The sequence below is a fragment of the Amblyomma maculatum genome, chromosome 1 (genome assembly GCF_055883805.1).
Source record: "Amblyomma maculatum isolate TAMU_Amacu chromosome 1, ASM5588380v1, whole genome shotgun sequence".
Taxonomy (NCBI): domain Eukaryota; kingdom Metazoa; phylum Arthropoda; class Arachnida; order Ixodida; family Ixodidae; genus Amblyomma; species Amblyomma maculatum.
This window is the reverse complement of record NC_139344.1, coordinates 412,007,373-412,026,758: the sequence shown is the minus strand read 5'-3', so window position 1 is coordinate 412,026,758 and position 19,386 is coordinate 412,007,373. Positions and strand designations below refer to the sequence as shown.

Here is a 19,386-nt window from a genome sequence, read left to right as displayed (position 1 = left end):
AGAGCAATCATATTTACCCGGACAAGAATGTGATCCCATTTTCTAAGAGGGCAAATGAAAGCACGCTGACGCAATCTCCTTTCAGGTTGTCAATAACGGCCACTACAATTATTTCCCGCCTTAGTTGGTTCTTGTTTTTTGCCACGATTCTAGTGTTCGCAATGTTTGGAGGGTGGATTTTGCAGGATAAGCAGTCACGACAGTCGATGGCCAAGTTCCTGATATTTCGTCATTACGTTCAATATATGCTCCTCTATGGTCTTTTGTTTACACAGCAATCTTTCTTTCCAGAGTAATCTTTGCCGCATGAAGGAGGAATAGTAAAGACAACTCCCGTGGCGCATGAGACAAACGGTTTTTATGCTTTATTTGGCATCATTTCCTTCGTTTGGCAAGTTTATTGACGCGTTTACAAAGTATGAACAGGCGGTGAGGAGCTGAAAAACTACATCTACTCCTAGCTTTTTCCAATGTTTTGTAAATTGTGCGATACCATTTGAAAGAACCGAATGACGGTAGGTTTCTTGTTCTGATCGCTTTCTTTCGACGCAGTAAGCTTTTCGTTTTCCATAGAACTGAGCATTTTCGCAGCTTTTGGAAAGAGACGTCATGCCAGGTATCCGGTTTGACGCAATTTCTGAGCTTTATTCTGAAAACTTTCGTCTAAAGAGTGTTTGCAAGACTTGATTATTGCGTTATTGAAAGCGGCTTCCACAAAGTTTCTTTTATTAGCTTGGAATGCATGGAGTCGTATGGTAACACAGGCGTGTTGGCTCTTCGATCGAATGACCAGCTAACGTCTTTTGGAGAAAACCTCAGCCTGAGCTCACGAAAGCGAATTAAGCCATTGTCAGGTATTTCATCCGTTAAAGTCAGTGGTCATAAGCATTGATTTAAAAATATAAAAACTGTCCTAACCTAGTGCAGGAAATCACCCATCCCCCCCCCCCCCCCCCATTATGGCTTTCTAAAACAGCTAGATAATCTAGGTATCTGAACATTTTCAAAAGCGGTGAATTTTGCCAGCTTTGTGCTGAGTGTTCTAGCGTGCATGGCTAAGTGCAAGTCGATCAAGAAGGGTGGGGGGGGGGTGGGTATATGACCCGATACACGTTTGCACACATGTGCTGGTCTATTGATCCAAGAGCGAACAAGCCGATCTTACCTTGCAATCTCGCGCATTGCAAGCTAATAAAGAGAAGCGCTATGCAAGCCGCTTTCGATACCGTGTTAACCCAGGCTTCTGGGGACTCTTTAGAGGCAATTTTTTGGAATTTAGCCCAGATAGAGTTTATACCTGGATATCCTGAATTGCTTCTTTCTTCAATAGGGGAGAAAATTATCAGTGCCATGCAAAACAAAACGCCCACTCCTTCCAACGAAAGAGATCGGAACAAACTTATCGTCATTCCGTGTATTTACCAATATCCCACAATTTACAATGAATTGGGAAAGAAATACGAGCTTGAGTAGTCTTTGCCGCTCAGCACCGCCTGTCCAGCCTGTGTAAGCGCGTCAATAAACCAGCCCGACTAAGGAAATAATGCACAATAAGGTTCAAAGAGCTGTTTGTTTCATGCGCCATAGGAGCCGTCTACAGTATTTTTCTTTCCTGAGGCAAAGATCCCTTTGGGAAGACAGGTCGCTGTGTGAACAGAAGACTAACGGAGCATATATTGAACGTAAATGACAAACCTCAGGCAACTTGACCATCCACTATTATGACTTAACTCTGCACGATTCACTCTCCAAACGTTATTAACACTGAAATCTTAGTAATTAATTAAAGAGCACTAAGTAATCTGCATTGTAGTAATGCGAAACGCACGGATGTGTCTGTTGGTTACTTCTGGTTGCTTCTAATTACTTAATACACTTATTGTTTACTCATTTTAGCCTTTGGTACTTTAAAATTGCGTATCAATTCCTTCCTATGCTCTTTTTCGGCTCTACTTCCAGTTGCGTGACGTCGTATCATAGACGTAACCTTAATTGGCTGATTTAATTAACTATTTAGTATATGATACATCTTGACGTCACCCTCATTGACTGACACATTCAACTATTTCAGTATTTCAAACATTTTCGCCTTTACTTTTACATTTTTTGCCTCAAATTATTCTACCTATAGATATTATTGGACTAATTATTTTTTCAGACAAAACATTACGTCATCTTGTATCAATTGACACCACTCATTAACCTCTAACAGTTCTCAATTATTCACAACTGCTGTGGACACGATTGTGCGGACATGTTTTGCGGACGCGGTCTGCGGACGCGGTCTGCTGACATAAATCTGTGAACATAGCGTAGTAATACTTTTGCTTTAAGAACAAGAACCAGATGACGCGCGAAATAATTAATGCTTCCATCATGTATCAATGACGGAAAGCAGACTGCGTCAGCATGGCTTCAATTACCCTCCTAAAAAAAAAGGATCACATTCCCTTCTAGGTAAATATGATTGCTCTGCATTGAAAGCCATGTTAATGACCATTTGTTTAACCCACTCGTTTGCTTGGCCTCTTAATTGTCGCCTTACGTACGTGGTCATTTAGCTGATTTTAGCTACTCATTTAATTCTGGCTATTAATCGTTGCCTCTGTTACGCCTGTTTTTTACATGCTTTCATGTATCCTCAATGAAGTTTTCTGGCGTGATTATGTTGTGGCTTCCGTTGGTTTTCATGCGTCTTCAGCGTTCTGTGGATGTTTTAAGGCGTCTTCACTTTTTCGTGAATTTTTCCTTGTTAATTCTTCTCTCATCCTTACCATGTTTTGCTTGCTATCGTGCCTTGTCTTTTTACGTGCTTCTATGCCACATTTGTAGCCTGTGGACCGGCTTCTGCCTTTTCTTCCTGCCTTTTTCATGATACAAAAATACGTGGCTAATGAGAGTGTCATAATTTTCTTGCAGCTGCGCTTGCGCGTTGATGCCATCAGTATAATATAAAACGCGGATAAAAACGCATCCACAATAAAGATCAAATTTCAGCGCAGTTGCGTGTTCATGTCCTCCCTTTGTCCTCATCTGCCAGCGCGGCGATTCAATGATGTTCAGAGGACCGAGATGCACACAGAAAAGCGCTGGCTCACAATTATACTTTATTACTAAGTGTTTACAGCTATACAATTATAGCTGGTTACTCGAACCCTAGCTCAAGCACACATGCGCAGAGTACCAACTGTGGAAGCCAGATCCTATTTCACACCCATAGCCTTTACATTCGGTATCTCAACGGAATCACAGCCGATATCTGGACAGTTGTGAAACCATAAAAATTCTTTAAAAAGCCAATACAAGAACATCAACTATCAACAAGGAAGGCAGTTTATTTGCGTAAAATTACCATTGACGGTTGATTGATACATTCTTGTCCTTTTTGAATGATTCATTTACCTCTCTTGTTGCTTTATTTTTGTGACGGAATAGAATGGGCGTGTGCGCGTTAATGGTCCATACTATTTTTTGTATTGTTTGGTGCATCCTTGAGAATACTCATTTCGATGCCAATACTCTATTTCCAAGAGTCATCTAATGTTTTCCATGTACCCAATAATAATACATCTGCCGGTTTCTCCGATATAAACTTCTGAAATGGTTTTTATGGTTTCGCGCCTGTCCTGTTACCGCTTTTTGATAGTTTTTAGCCTTTGACGTATGATTTCCCTTCTAAGGTCGGTACCTTCGGCAGTTGGTGGGAACTGTGAGTGAAGGAACCAGCAGTAAATGCGTTTTGGATTTCGAACTAAAATATAGTTGCGAGTCAGCGCTTGTCTGTGTTCATCTTGGTCCTCTGTCCGTTGTCGATTTCGCTGTGTTCTACCATATGTGAATCACTTTCAAATAGCCCAAATGAACATTTTACTAAACCATCGTAATCGCACGACCAGAATTAATAAGCTACAATTCGGATACTCACCTCTCCGTGACATTTCGGCGGTTCCTTAGAAGATGAATTACTTTTTCTGAAACGAATTAGCGAGTCATATGCAATTATTAATTCACTCATGTGAATGCCCAATTTACAAAACCTATGTCCATATATACGGCAATGCTGCCTTCTAGTAACGCTCTTTTGCGTAATTTCGAAATGTTTCTTTACTTCCTTCAGCTTTATTTGAAGGAATAGAAAATTTTGTTTTGCCACTCCTCCACTCACCTTATCCTGGTTACTTCTGCTACTCTAAGGAACTCGGCATAAATCTTCGTATGTATAAAATATGATAAGCAAAATAATAAATCATTGCTCTCTTCGTCTCTTAGCTGGTAGTTCTGATGAGGCTTAAGCCTTCCTGTCGACCACTTTTAGCTATCTGCAATTTTAACAGGTCTAAAATGCTCAGAATCTCTAATATAGTGTCACGGCAACTGCCTCCTTTTTAATCAATAATGTTGAAAGCTCAAGTTTTTTTTCTTTGTGACCAGAGTCTTTCATGCAGCTCCACAACATGCATTTTGGGATCAAAAAGCCACGAGAAACCCGTGTCCAACTAAAAGAAGGTTTCTCCGCATACTCCTATGCACATTCCCGAACGCTGACCACCGGGAGAAAGCTGAAACTGCTTTGCACTCTCGTAACTAGCGGACGAACCAAACCGACCGCATGGCGACCGCTCCTAGAAGGAGGAGAAACTTCGCCACCTCATGCGTGGGCAAAACAAGAGCTGTTCGCGGGTATTGTGCACTGCCTATACCGTACTGGTGCGAAATTTCTCACCGAGGCGCTCACCACGTAAAGGAAGCTTCTACAACGAGCCCGCCCACACAGTCGGGATGTAAGCAACCGTAGACACTTTGTCAATGTCCCTAGGGTGCGATGAGGCCATTTTGAGTGACCTATCAAGGTGGACGCGTCATGGTTGTCAGAGAGGAATTACAAGCCATTCAGCTGTTTTCAAGCGCGCCTGTCTAAAGATCGATGTGTGAAGTCAATACGGCACGAGGTGTTCCTGGCTGCACAGCAGCAGCAGGTCTCTGCGGTTCCTCGCCAACTTGACGTTAGACCTGCATATGCATCTGTCTTCTGTCAGCACCAGCACCAGGCTACGACGTGAATGCCACGACTGAGGCAGTGCGGCAGCCCAGTCTTACCTTGGGTCTTGGTTCGCCAGTTGTCAACGACGACAGAAGTGTGTCGGGCACCGGACCGTCGCCTCCCCCCCCCCCCCTTCTATGCTACCACTGTGGTGAGGTGGGCATTTTTAAAGGCATACTCTTAGCGCCGATTGGGTCTACGCGGTTTCGTTCCTGACGAACTTGCACACGGAACGGTAAACGGCAACTTGAGATCGGAGCTCATCTCACGGTCCTACGAAATCATGCCTCATGAGGCTGCTTTTATTCTCGATCATCGTCTCCTCAGGTACAATAGGACGCAGGTTATTGCGCTAGATATAGATCTGATTATTGCAAGAATTGCATGCCTTTGGAGGCATGATGAATCAGTCACACTGCTAAATTAGGATGTTGTGAACGGGGTTTGGAAGCAAACAATGTACAGTGAAAGTCCGGGACTTTGGAGATCAGCTGACAACTATAGGAAAATCATTTAGCAGGAACAAAGCGACACCGGTTCAAAAACAACCGCCATTTCTACAGTTGAGAATAATTTACAGTGAGCGAAGCAGCGCACTTACGCTAGGCAAGGAGAAATATGAGCTCGTACGTCAGTTGTTGGTATGAAGTGCAATGTGCACATCGACCAGAAAGATAAACATATACAAAAACAATGAAGAAGCGCACGACATTTGGTATTTAGCGCAGACAGCGCGGAGAGGTTCCGTTTTTATTTGTACTCCTCACGGGCATTGATTTTATATGGCGAAAAAGAATTGCAGGTGCCATTACGATAAACATGTCCAACTTGCTTGGACTTACTTTCGACAATATATGGATTGTTTTCTCGCGATCCAAAAATCGGCTGCGGAGCCTCCCGAGAGGCTCCCAAAAGCAGAAATGCTTGAGGCGGTGTGCTAATTTTAGAAAGACGAAGCTAGAACTAGACTAGTTGATTCCGACGCCGCAATATGTATATTGTGCATTCATCACACCTTGTGTTCTGTTTCATTCTGATTGTAGTGCTAGTGTTGTTTTTAACAAAGCCTGTCAATAAATAAATAAAGCTGGTGTAGAGAGGCGATAAAAGTGCTTGGATACAGCCCGACATTATGGTGGTCGAGCCATTGATACATTTTTTTCTTACTTTAGTTTCTAATGTATCTTGGCTATTTTATACATCTGCTCTTATTTCGAGCCCGGGTGGGCTTTTTTTTTTTTTCAGATACAGAGACTCATACATGGCAATCAGGATGACAGCCTGTTTCATCTCGGCCTATTCTGTATTCCGAATCGCACAATAAATTCGTTTCGGATGCTTAATACCATTATCGTCGGCTAAACACCTTCAAGAATAAAGAGGTTTAGCCTCATCAGCACATTTTTGGCGCATGAACTATATTCATATCACTTCCTAATAAATCATGAGATTGTCAGGGTAATTGCAGGTTCTGATGCATTCTTAAAAAGGGGAATTGTGCTAAAAAAGACACGGACGAGAAGAGGACATGGACGGGCGCAAACTCGCGACTGATTTTATTCAGAAAGAACACAAATATATACACCGTGAAGCTTATCCAATTAATGCCTAAGCGCACATGCCAGGAAAGTTTTCTCTTATACAACTTGATACTAAAATCGCTTACGCATTCATCACCTGACTTGTCAATGAAAAAAGCCTCTGCGAGTTCACGTGCTACCTGGTTACGACTGCGCCTTTATGTATGTATTAGTATGTATGACCGACTAGCCCAACAACGTGCTCTCTTAAATTCTGATGCATTCGCCGAAACAAAAAAAAGCTAGCATTTGGTGGCCTTTAAAAAAAGAGCTAATGCTGCGATTTGTACTTTTAAACCTAAAGCTTAACTCAGTTTCTTGCCTGGATTCAAAAGTACATAATCTTCGCTGTTCCGCAAAACGCTCTAAAATAATTCGTTGCTTCTAAAATAAAATGATCGCTAAACCGGGCACACCGTCTTCAAACGTCATGAGGGGTACTGCGAAATATATCTGGATTATTTTCACTTCCGCATAAAAGGTTTTACATTATTGGGAACAATTACATGTACAGGGATAGTAAAAAGTTCCCAGGCCACAGGTTCTGCTTCTGCTCGGCATATTTTGTCACTTGAGATCCCATTAAACCTATAAATTATCTCAGAGGTTAAATTAATGTTTCGTCTACCCTCCACAGATATGTTGAGCTTTGAAGGCGTTGCAGCTGCCTCACTATACTGCTCAGAAAGAGACCATGTGGGCGGGAACTTTTGAATATCCCTGTACATTTCCTGGCACTTCGTAATTCTGTCATAGGCTTGCAACTTGAAACTTAGTGCGGCAAATAGGGTCAGTGGCTGTGTTATGCAGTGGCCGGCCATCACGCTTGTTGCTATCCCCACCATCGAGCTCCACGTCACTTAATGAATGCCCCTAAACCCAAAAAAAGATTTTTAAATGCCACTCGAACCGGAAAGTTTGCTGTCGACGGCATATTTACCTCACTTCACACTTTCAGCGGCGATGTGCTTTTGAAACTGGAAGCAGATTGTAAAGATCTTGGGAAATTATAAGAGCCTTCTACTCACTCGATAGCGCTGAAGAGTTCTAGAGCAAACAGCAGGAAGACGAAAATCGCTCTCATCTTGACGATTCACCTCGCGCTTCTTCGAAACCCTCATTTTGAGCTATTGCTTATATGTGATTCCAATGCTTGAATGCAATGAGATGTCGGAATAAGTAATGGAAATAGAATTCCCGGTACAGCACCTGCGTCAGTTTGCCATAAAAGCTTTGCCTTCGATTTCAGATACGTAGGTACCTACGAATGATAAATAACCGATTTCAAGCCCTTTTTTCCTATATAGAGCTGTGTATTTCCTGCAACATGAATTAGAAGATAACACAAGTGAACCAGGGAGTGACAGAAAGATGGGTTAAGGATATTACGACGTTTGCGTGGATCTAATCGATGCAGCTGGCGCAGGACCAGGCTTATTTAGAGGTAAATGGCCGACTTCTTTTATGTACAGAATGTAGTCATGCTGGATGATCAGAATATATACAGCACTTGCTCGCTGATTTCATCCTACTTCACAGAAATCGTCAGAATGCCGGAAGAGGAGGCAAACTTTAATCAAACTGAAATTTCTGAGCTATGTGGTGTCGCTGCTTAGGATGAAACTTAGTACATCCCTACGCCGCTCCTTTGTTGTTATTGCCACGGACTAAAAGGTATAGAAAACAATGCCGAAAAATACTTCTCACATATTCCCTAAACACAAGAGACGCGGCGGAAGGTAACAAATTTACAGTAACGATATGTTGCTTATCTTACCAAGGAAATGCCACAATTGGTTCGACAGCCTTTTGACGTGTGCTTTATTTTAGGCCTGGGACAAGCCTCGGTTTGTTTATTGGTTCTGTAGCTGTCACGATCTCTAAGGGAAGATGGACGGGGAACAGAATGGGTTCATTACACGCAGTTGCGATCAGGCCCTCACTTTTGGGCATGGCCCACCCGTGGGGGTTAGCCAGAGGTGCATTAACATCATTCTAACATGGGATCTCATCAATATGAATCTTGGGGTGACTTTTGCGAATTCGTGTCGCCTCCAAACAGTGTGAAATAACAGCGAGCGCGTGAAATCCCAACGTCATGTTCGTCCGAAATTCTGCTTGAACGAAAAATTCACGTAATTTTATGCGGTCACAAAAAAGAGCTATAGCGGGTCAGGTAGCTTGTGACGTTACAGGCTTCCCGAACACTGAGTAGTAGATAGTAAAAATTACATCTACTCTGGGAGATCCATAACTGAGTGCTTACCGCCTTCGGCGTGACAAAAAAAAAAACGTCACATGGCCGAAGAGGGCAGCACTCGGGCGCGGTTTTGTTGCATGGTTGGGGCGGAATCCACTTCGTCTAGTGATATACCAAAAAGCATTATGATGGTCATCTGGAGAAAGATGGACCCTTTCTGATAATAGTCATAGCTTGCTAACCGGAATCGAGAGTGTCACCTGGAGAAAGACGGGCATTTTCTGTGAATAGAAATTGGGCAACCGGAGCCGCAAAATTCATCAGGAGAAAGCATTAATGGCCCTCTCTGTATATAGAATTTATTGGAACGGAGCTCAAGGGTCTTGGAATCGTGCCCGTTCCCAAGGGTCTTAGAATTGAGCCATGGGTCCTAAGCTTGATTGATGGATTGATTAAAACTTTAATTTCCACCGCTTTAGGAGCCCCTCTACTCCCCGCTCCTGGCACGCAGGCCTGAGGAACGGGGGCTGGAACCTCCTCGACTAAGGACTGGCGAATATACATTGGTTATTCGCGGCCCGCCAGGCGGACGGCTTTTTGCTGGTCAGCGGGGACATCGTTTCGCAGCAGGGTTACCCGGGCTTCTCTACTTTTATTGTCGTATCTAGCGCCCGGAGACTTAGGTCATTCCCAAAGGATATGGTCGAAGGTCCCCTTCGCTTCGCAGGCTTTATATTGATCATTTTTTCTCTCATATATTTGGCTGTGCAACAACCAGACAGAGTTTGGGAAATTTCCGCCTTGCCAAGCTTGGCTCGTACTTTGTCGTCAAGTTTTTTGTGAGTTGCTGCACGGAAGTACCAGACATACTTCCGTTCTCCCTTACATAACCGTGCCACATCCTTCGAGCTCCTTGTGCATAGCCACACTATAGTGTAGTAACATCACGCGCCTCGCACATAGAAATTGGGATGAATACAAACCCACGCATTCAAAACATCAATTTTAAGCAGCATATACCTGTAAACCTGTAGAGAGATTTCGTAGGACGAGACGACTGCCTCTGAGGATTTATCATGCAGCATCTCTATACTAAACAGGCCTTAAAAAGCTAAGCAGTTAGCAATAAAATAGCAGAGCTAAACAGTCAGTAACAAAAAGTCCCATAGAACTATATAACTGTCCAGTGTCAGTAGACCTCGCGTACAGCCTGATCTAAGCCTCCTTTTTAAAGGTTCTCAGACTGTCTCCCAAATTTATAGGGCATCATAAAACTTAGAAAGTCGTGCGAAAAGTCTCAGGCTTTTGACACAGGTGGCTACCCACTGCCCGTGACACGAAGATGCCTTTCGACAGGTAAACTCGATTACTAAATTTTAGAAAAGAAAGTATTTTAGACAATTGAATGCACCCGTCTCTCACCCGGTTCACAATACTGCTCTCTAGAAAGGCGGACTGCTCCTACACCGGTGCTTAAAGTACTTTTTTCATCCGTCTTCTTGAAAGGCTGTATATATATATATATATATATATATATATATATATATATATATATATATATATATATATATATATATATATATATATATATATATATATATATTTATATATATATATACATATATATATATATATATATATATATATATATATATATATATATATATATATATATATATATATATATATATATATATATATATATATATATATATATATATATATATAATATGCTCTAATTGAAAACCTACATCAGGGAAGCAAAGTGTGCAAGCCATTTCACTGAAAAAATGCTAGAAAAGTGTCTTTACTTCAATGACCAGTGGGCGCATACCGAATATAAACTGGGTGCGTAATTGTTTTGAGCGCGCACAGCTACCTAGATGGTATAGTTCCCTGTTTAAGAAAAGAAAAACTGTGAAACATGTGATAGAAAAACAACCGAAGTGAACCGAACCGAAAATCGAACTGAAGGACGCAGGACAATTTCGACCACCTGGAAATATTTAACGTCCACTCAAAATCACACAGCGCACGATCGTCTTTTCATTAACCTCAATCCAAAATCGACAGCCGTGGCCAAGATCGAATCCACGTCCTTGGATTTAGAAGCCGAGTTCCCCAACTACTAAGGAAAATTGGGACGGCCTGCCTTTTTTTCCTAGTGGCTAAAGCTTGAGTTCTCACTTGTTTGGTTTGTAACTCAGAAAATTCACAATTTTAAATATTTTTGCCCGCTAGCATACGTTCAAGAGGCTATAACCACCTCCTGGGCTAGGTTCCAGTTACGTGTTTAGCTTTTATGGATGAAGAGACGTCAGCCTCCTCTAAAAGCAGTCACCAGATTTCATCCTGTCGATCACATGGTGATTCCGCGAGAAAAGCAAGCACGAAATGCGAGTTCGCATAAGAAACCTACCACGCCTGGTGGAAAGTGAGATACAAACAGATGTAGAATATTTAATGCTTTAAAAAGCATAATACGTAGTCTATTTGTAATGTATGTTAGCCTCTGAGACAGTTTCGTTTTCTGTATTCAGAAATATGTTTCCAGCAATGAAAATGCGATTCTGAAATCTGGAGTGTACTAGACGATTTATGTAGAGGGAGAATCCAAGTTTTCTACGTTGCTGAAATATGGGCATACATGAAATTAGGCTAGCTTCACCAAGCTCCAAAACGAAAACCTAGCTCTACGGGCCCAACGGATTGCTGTGAGAGTGCCGCACAAATACCGGAAACATTCTGTGTGTCGCATGTACGTTTTACGCGAAATGTTTACAGCTCTCTCGGCCGAACAGCCATTGCCCAGGCTGCAACCCAAATTGAGAAAAAAGTGTCGACGAAAATAAGCGCGTGATTTTGTAACAAAATTCTGATGCAAACGTACTTTGTACACCTCATAACCATTTAGTCTGCGTTCCCATTTGGCTTACATCTCATTTAGCATCAATAATCCGCTAACGCTGAATGCTGGTTTACAAGTGAGTCACAAAAGTTTTTTCAGTTCAGTTCAGTCGTTAAGTCGTGTCCGACTCTTCGTGACCCTATGGACCATGTCACGCCACGCCTTCCGGTCTCTTTTTAGCAACAAGGATTTTCCCGTCGTACGTGGAGCCCTCCGTCCAAGGCCCCAGTAGCCTTCGTCGTCTTGCGCGCTCTGTCGATCAGCTGAGCTGGTCATCACGTGTCGAGCAGGACAGCGCAGCCTCTCATTGCTTAGATGTTATTAAGGTGGTTATTGGCGCTACCTTTGTTTTCTAGCAGGTCATGCAACATGGGAAAGGGTAGTATGTCATCTTCATAGAGGGCGACTTTCTTATATGTATTCGAGAACATTTTTCTGGGCAGACTCCAGGATATACGCTAGTTTTATTTGTCTTCAGGCAACAAACTGCTCTCCATTAATGAATGAACAGTTGGTTAGGTAGGTCCTCCTTGGGGCTCTTTGTTGTTCAATGATGGCTCCATAGTGTCTAGTGACTGCGTCCATGTCCCCGTCAGCGTGGGCCTCCTGGTTGGCGGACGCTCGGGAATTGACGTAAATAAAAAGCTGCGCTATCGAGACAAAGACGAAAGAAAAGCAAGACGCTCACAAAGAAAGACTAACTGGGTTAGTCTACGTTCGTGTACGTCTTGTCTTTCCTTCGTCCTCGTCTTGGTAGCGAAACTTTCTTTGCATCGAATTATGAACCAACTAGCTCGCAAACTTCTGTTTACGTCAGGTTCATGGTTGTTTGACAGTCTCATGGTGTGGTGTCCCTGTTGTGAAGCATCTCGAACAGGTGATTTTTCTTGCCTTGAGTATACAGTTGGCCACAGTAGATATGCGTCCGCTGCTGTACTCTCCGCACACTTCTATCGAGACCGTAATGATTTGTGTAGTCAGCTTCTCGGTCTGGTGTGTGACAGTGAAAACGATTGCTGTTTTCACAGCCTCGAGAGTATTCTTGCCTTTGATGTGAGAGAGGCATTAAAACCGACGAAATATGCAGCGCTGATAAAGTGTAGTAGTCCGATAGGAAGAGAGATACCGCGCCCTCGTTACCCCAAAAACGAATGAAGCAAAAAACATAAATGCATACCGAAGTGCAATGGCGGCGTTAGAAGCGCTTTGTGTTCACTCTAAGGCAAAGCTTGAGTGTTCCCTACATTTTATTCTTCCAGAGTAAAATACTAGGCCAGCTTCACAGTCACGAATACGTGCAAACTTGTGCCTTTATAAGCAGAGGCAGCTCTTTATCCATCCAGGCCTGTGTATAGCACCTACGAACGGTAGTAAATGTCGGCTGTGCCACTATTGCGATCCTCCTCCAAGAAAGTAGGCATATACGGTAAGATTTCAGGACCATTCCTGATCTCTTGAAAACCTTTCGCTCGGGACGTCAGTGACCTAGAGAAAATTATTTCGGTAGATCTGTGTTAGGAGCGAAACTAAATTATTCTCACAAAAGTCATATGCTATGCGAATCCTCGGCAATGGTCTCTTTCCCGTAAGCGAAAAGGGAAACCTTAGCAACATATGGCTGAATAATTATTACGCACTGCGGTCGATATATTCTAGTGTATTCATGCAATAATTCATGTAAATACCAGCGGTGCTGGCGCGTAGCGTTTTTGAATGGATCATGATGTAAAATATGTTGGGTACGTTGTCGATTAATGATCAGTGTTGAAGTTGACCTTTTCTAGTAAGTCATATGCGTTAATCAAGCTTTCCTACATTTTCACACAGAAAGATGAAGCGCACCTCATCTAAAATTTTGCCATAATATTGACTTGGCTAACGTCATCTCATATTGTGCCCAATTAAGCACGTAATATATATACCGTTTTGAAAGTTACACCTAATCATGCCACACCCTCAAAGCTACAATAATAAATATAATACCGCAAGCTGCAGAAAAGAAAAACACTGCTAAATATGTTATAGAAATCTACTTTGCATAAAGGCAGGACGGAGTAGCGTTCGTTCAAATCGGTAGTTTAGAAGCCTTATAGGGCATTCCCATACCGTGGACAGCCGCAGGTCATTACCGCAAGAAAAATTAAAGGTTCAAGTTAAGACCACTACTTTTCACTACAAGTCAGCACAGCAAAGCAGAGATGCAACCGAGCGCTCCTAATTATTTCATTGATTTTGCTCTACCAAATAAACCTAACCATGTAGGCTACTAATTCGCAACTACTAAGCACATCTGCATATCAGGAATGATGCTTATTTGTTCTAAAGGAGCTAAGGAATAAGTTTGCGGTTAATACTACCTACTCATGGGAGTATACGTGCCTCACAGTGGTGTCAATGCTCCTAATTGGGCTAGTTGGTGAACGAATTCAGGCATGGTGCTAGCGCACAAGGAGGACACACATGTGTTTCCTGTCCGCCTACCCGCCGTGTGTGTCCTCCTTGTGCGCTAGCACCATACCTGACTTCACAGTGGTGCCGATGTGGACTTCTGCCGACAGCCCCTAGTGTCCTAGTAATACTACTGCAAATCGATATCATATTTCATGCTTAAATCCGCCGACACGCGGCCTTATGACTTGATGACGGGAAAAGCAACCTGATATTCGGAAGTATTGTAGCCGTACTCTGCAGTGTTTATTATATTCACATGGCTAGGATGTCTGGGAAAGCACATTTTCACATGAGAAACACAGACGTTTTGTTTATGTAATATAACTGCAGACATTTATGCATATTTTATGGATAGCAGAACACTTTACAAGCGTCCTGAAATACTGGGCCTGCATCCATCTTCCTTACTGATACGATGCGTAAGCAGTTTTACCTTCTCAAAACATCCCGACTCGCGTTTGTAGCGAATGCATTTTCAGTCTTTAGCTTCAAAATATTGTCACATGTATTGTGATCGTACGGGCTGTTGCTGTTCTATTTTCACCCTTAACATTTGGTGCTAGTGCTGAATAGATCTATGCCCTTTGTCCCCGACGGAAGCGACCAGAGTAGTAAAGACATCACCGCGCTCACCGGATTTCGAACAAGCCGCCGCCTGCGAAGCCTTCAACTCGAATCAGCTACTCACCTCAGCCCCCCCCCCCCCCCCTCACTGACAAAATAGCCGTCACAACAGCTACTCAAGCAACTAGCCCACTAGATGCTACAGGTCTCACATTCGTCATCCGTTCGCCACGCATCCAAGATGTTTCCATCGCGACACATTTGAAGAGGTTCAAGACTGACTCTACTACTATGACCGCGTCGCCACCTGCAATGACTGGAACTACCATCGTAAGTTGCGGAACGTCTAGGTTGCTTGTAGGGCCTCTGCCAAGACATGATCCGAGAACATGCGTCGACCGCTACGACTCAGCAGGCGTTCCTTAGTCAGTTTCTGCGTGACTTTGGAAGTGTAAAACTGAAGGAAGGGGCTGAAGTGTCGAATCCAGAGCCTAAATTAACGCGTAATGTCGGTTGTTTAAGACATGACCTGACATTTCGGCGTGCTGAACCGAACATGGCAGAATTCAAACAGACGCTTTATTTATTGTACTGTCTAAAGGCGCAGCTGTTTACTGATCTCACTCGTTGTTCCCCGACAACGGTGGATGTATTTGTCAACGAAGCTACCACCATGGAACGGGCACTGCAGCAACGCGGCACCAATATTACCGCACACTGCAACTCTCAGCCGGCAATCGTCCTAGCTAGCCACGAGATAATGATCATGCGCCCCGGGAACTGGTGCGCCAGACTGATCGGGAAGAATTGCAACCCCTCCTCACTGAGCTTCTCCAGCCAGCGCTCCCTGCCTCCATTGAGAACGTTATACGCGATGAGGTACGAGAAGGAATCAAAATATAAACAGCGGAAACTACAAGGGACAAGAAAAGAAGAAGCGACAGAGGGCGAGCGCTGACTCACAACTAGAGGTTTATTCACCAAACAATCAAAGGAAAGATCACTAAAATTATGAAAAGCAACACTAAAAACACCTCTGAGATATCATCGTAGCCCCGTCAAGAACTCCGAAAAACACAATCTCCCTATCGCAAGGAAAAAAGGTTGGTTTGCTCACACATTTCTGCTTGACCTTTGCAATACGCTAAAGATATCAACAGAAAGAAACAATTTCAGCAATTATTTGTGTCATTGGCAAGTGATTTATGATGCAGCCCAGCAGCTCATAAATAAATTAAAGGGCAACACTAAGGAACGTTGTCACGTAGCATTTGCTACGCGACAATGTTCCTTGCTGGCTGAGAGGTAATAAGGCCAGTTTGCAACCCAAAAGAGTGAGGTTAAATTCCGATTTAAACAAGCAACTATTTTTAGAGGGAATAATCTACTTTTCTAATGCAAAAGATTAAGGTCAGTAAATGTGATGTTTCACCTTCACACAAGAAGGAGCGCCGAGGAGTGGCTGCAACGTCATATCCCATGATGCGCATCACTTTGCTGCATGCTAGAGCTACGAGGCGTGCGCTCGCTGGTTCCCAAGCCATGTGACTAGCGAGTATGTATGCTCGCACCATGTCCGCGTCTTCTCCACTCGCCTTATCAATGCCGAGCGAGCGTTATGGAAGCACACCCAAGTCGACTTCTCGCGATAGACCCAAAGACGTATCAGGCCGTCGCTCTCCATGGAGCGATGCTTCAGACGACGAATGCTAGGCTTGAAGCTTGGGCAAATAAAGGAGGTGCCAGGCTTGCTAAAAACAGAAGTTTCCGCATCACAAGAGAGCCAGACTGAATAAAGTAACAAAATATACATTGTTACACAAAACAGTTATAAAGTCAAAGCAAAACATTGTCTAACAATATTTATGGAGCTCTTGCTCTGTATGCTTGGTTGAGTCTAGTTGAACCTGTGCGATTGCCTTTATTGAACTAGTGCCTTTGGCATAACACTGGTTCCACATTTTCCCCATTATGTGGTCATCTATGACTCTTTCACCTTTGAGTACTCGTCGGCGAATGGGAGTGAGATCCCTCGCTGGAGCAGAGGATTACCAAAAGCACGGTCAGCCCGCTAGCACTTGGCAAGATGCCGTGAGCTTGGTGCTCTCTCCAATTTTGTCAGAGTTTGCGCGACAGTAGTTAGTGAACGAAGTTAGTGCAAAAAGTACAGCAGAGAATAAAATGCTGAAAAAAGACCATGTGTGTCGACACAAGCGCCTGTACGTGCAGCTTCGTCATCTCGCCCACAACGCCATAACAAGCTGATTTGATAAAACTTTCCAGCGCTCATACTGTGATCAATACCTTGAATAACCAGCGATCTGCCTACACACTCGTTAAAAGCAGCTGCCACGCTTCTTTGGGGCGCTTGAAGGCTGTCTTAGCTCTTTCGGATTTTATCCCGCTATACACAGTGAAAGCCGGGCACACCTAGTGAACACACCGAATACATTTTTGCGGCAACCTTTCCCTTCCTTTTGATTTGTTTAAATGTCAGCGTATTATACGAACATATTGTTATAACGGAGATTTGACGTCGGAGCGCTGATCAACACGACGATAGGGCAGGAAGCTCAGCTGATCAACGGCAGCGCGTCCAATATGACAGTATTTTCTAATGTCTTTCTTCTTCACTTGCTCTGTCAGCTTCATCTTCTTCGGGGTTATTACATTTTCCCCATGGGCAGAAGAGTCCCTCCGGGCGAGGTAGTTATTCCTTCCCACGAGAGTGACACGGCTTCGTCAGGGCGACATGGGCAACTTTGGCGGTGACTTAGTGACGACCACTGGCTGTCATAGCGCTATTCGGTAGTTCACTTCGCTGACGCACTCGAGCACAACGTAATCAGGCCAGTGTAATGCGCCAACATATTCTGGGCTAAACCACGCTTTTGGAAAGGTCGCCAAAGTGACACTAAGTCTCCAGGGGCGTACGATACATGGTTATGCCGGCTGTCGTATCGAGCTTTTGAACGCTCTTGCGAAGCGAGAATTTGCAAACGGGAGATACGGCGAGCTTCTTTGGCTCGACAAAGAGTTTCCTAGGTGCGCGGTTCGTCAAGGACGGAGTAAGGAAGAATGGTGTCTAGACGTACCAAGGAGGGCCTATAGAAGGAAGAACGGGCTGTAGGCGGTCGTCTCATGAGTTGCAGTGCTGAATGCAAGCGTACGTTATAAACGGCAGTATAGTATCCCAGTTCTTGTGGTCAAATTCAATGTACATAGATAGCATGTTGATGAGTGTGCGACTCGAGCGCTTCGTCAGGCCGTTGGTTTGAAGGCGATATGGTGTGGAATTTCGAAACTTCGACGCACACAAAGGAAGAAGCTCTTCCGCAACATCTGCCATAAACTGGCGACCTCGATCGCAGATGATCACCATTGCGGAAAAAGCAAGAACAGGGACACGTAGTGAACGGTAGCTGAAGGAAGAGCTGCCGTTTCGCAATAGCGGGTAAGATAGTCGGCACAAACCACAATCCAACGATTTCCGTCAGAATACTTTGGGAAGGGGCCCATAAGGTCGATTCCGACTTTTTCAAATACACCACGTGTTGGAGCCACAGGATGCTGCAGGTACTGTGGCGTGGACTTAGGACGTTTGTGTCGTTGGCACTGATCAGTGCAGCTCGCCGCATATCACTCAGTCTTCTGGCGCTTCTTTGGCAAATAAAGCCGGTCGTGGGCACATAGGAGCTGCAGCGCCCAGGTGACCGGAAGTGGGGTCGTCGTTCATGGTACGCAGGATGCACAAGCGTTAGCTCTCGGGTGCCTTTTTGTACAGGAAGCCATCACAGCGATAGAATTGGCTGGGAGCAGTGAAATCTCGCGCCGCCGCAAGCAGTGGCTCGAGGGGCTTATGTCGGTCTCTTGCCCATTCCGCAGAGCCGAGGCGTCGGGAAACTGGGGCACGACTGGGGCGATGTAGTGATCGAAATCAGCAGAGTCACATTCGGTCGTAGGAAGGGGAAGACGTGAAAAACCGTTTGCATCAGCGTGTTTGCGGCCAATCTTGTAAAAAATAGTGAAGTCGTACTCCTGCAGATGAAGTGCCCAGCGTACCAGACGACTAGATGCATCACGAAGGTTGACGAGCCAACAAAGAGGATGATGGTCCGTCACAACCATGAAATCACATTCATATACGTAGCACTGAAATTGTTGAAGATTGAAAACTACACCGAGACACTCCTGCTCTGTAACAGTGTAGTTACGCTCAGGTTTGCTGAGGGAACGGCATTTGTAAGCAATTACCTGCTCGCCAGTTGCCGAACGTTGCACAAGCACAGCGCCAACACCAATCCCACTTGCATCAGTGTGGGCGTCCGTCGGAGCGGAGGGGTTGAAGAATCGTAGTATGTTACGTAAGCAGAAACTTTAAATGGTGGAAAGACGCGTCACAATCTGTGGTCCAGTTGAAAGGGACGTCCTTTTGTAGAAGGGACGTCGGAGGGTAGGCGACGTTGGCAAACCTTGGGATGAATCGTCAAAAGTAAGAACACAGCCCCAGAAAACTACGGGGTTCCTTTTGAGCCTAAGATCGTTGGAATGCTGCAACTGCTGCAGTCGTCTGTGGATCTGGTCGAACTCCATAGCGGTCGACGAGATGTCCGAGTACCAGCGCTTGACGTTAGGCAAAACG

The 19,386-nt window shown here is 44.1% G+C and overlaps 1 protein-coding gene across 3 annotated transcripts in view; it reads right to left on the bottom strand.

The window, feature by feature from the left end:
• LOC146208948 (uncharacterized) overlaps nt 1-19,386 on the bottom strand; it is a 72,707-nt gene that overhangs the window by 11,724 nt on the left and 41,597 nt on the right. For 2 of the 3 annotated variants that reach the window (XM_084596660.1, XM_084596672.1), the window contains exon 2: nt 3,926-3,971. In XM_084596660.1, coding sequence (XP_084452786.1) covers nt 3,926-3,971 — 46 coding nt within the window. Of the gene's footprint in view, nt 1-3,925; nt 3,972-7,649; nt 7,780-19,386 lie in introns of those variants that run through there. The other variant, XM_084596665.1, reaches the window with a different exon arrangement.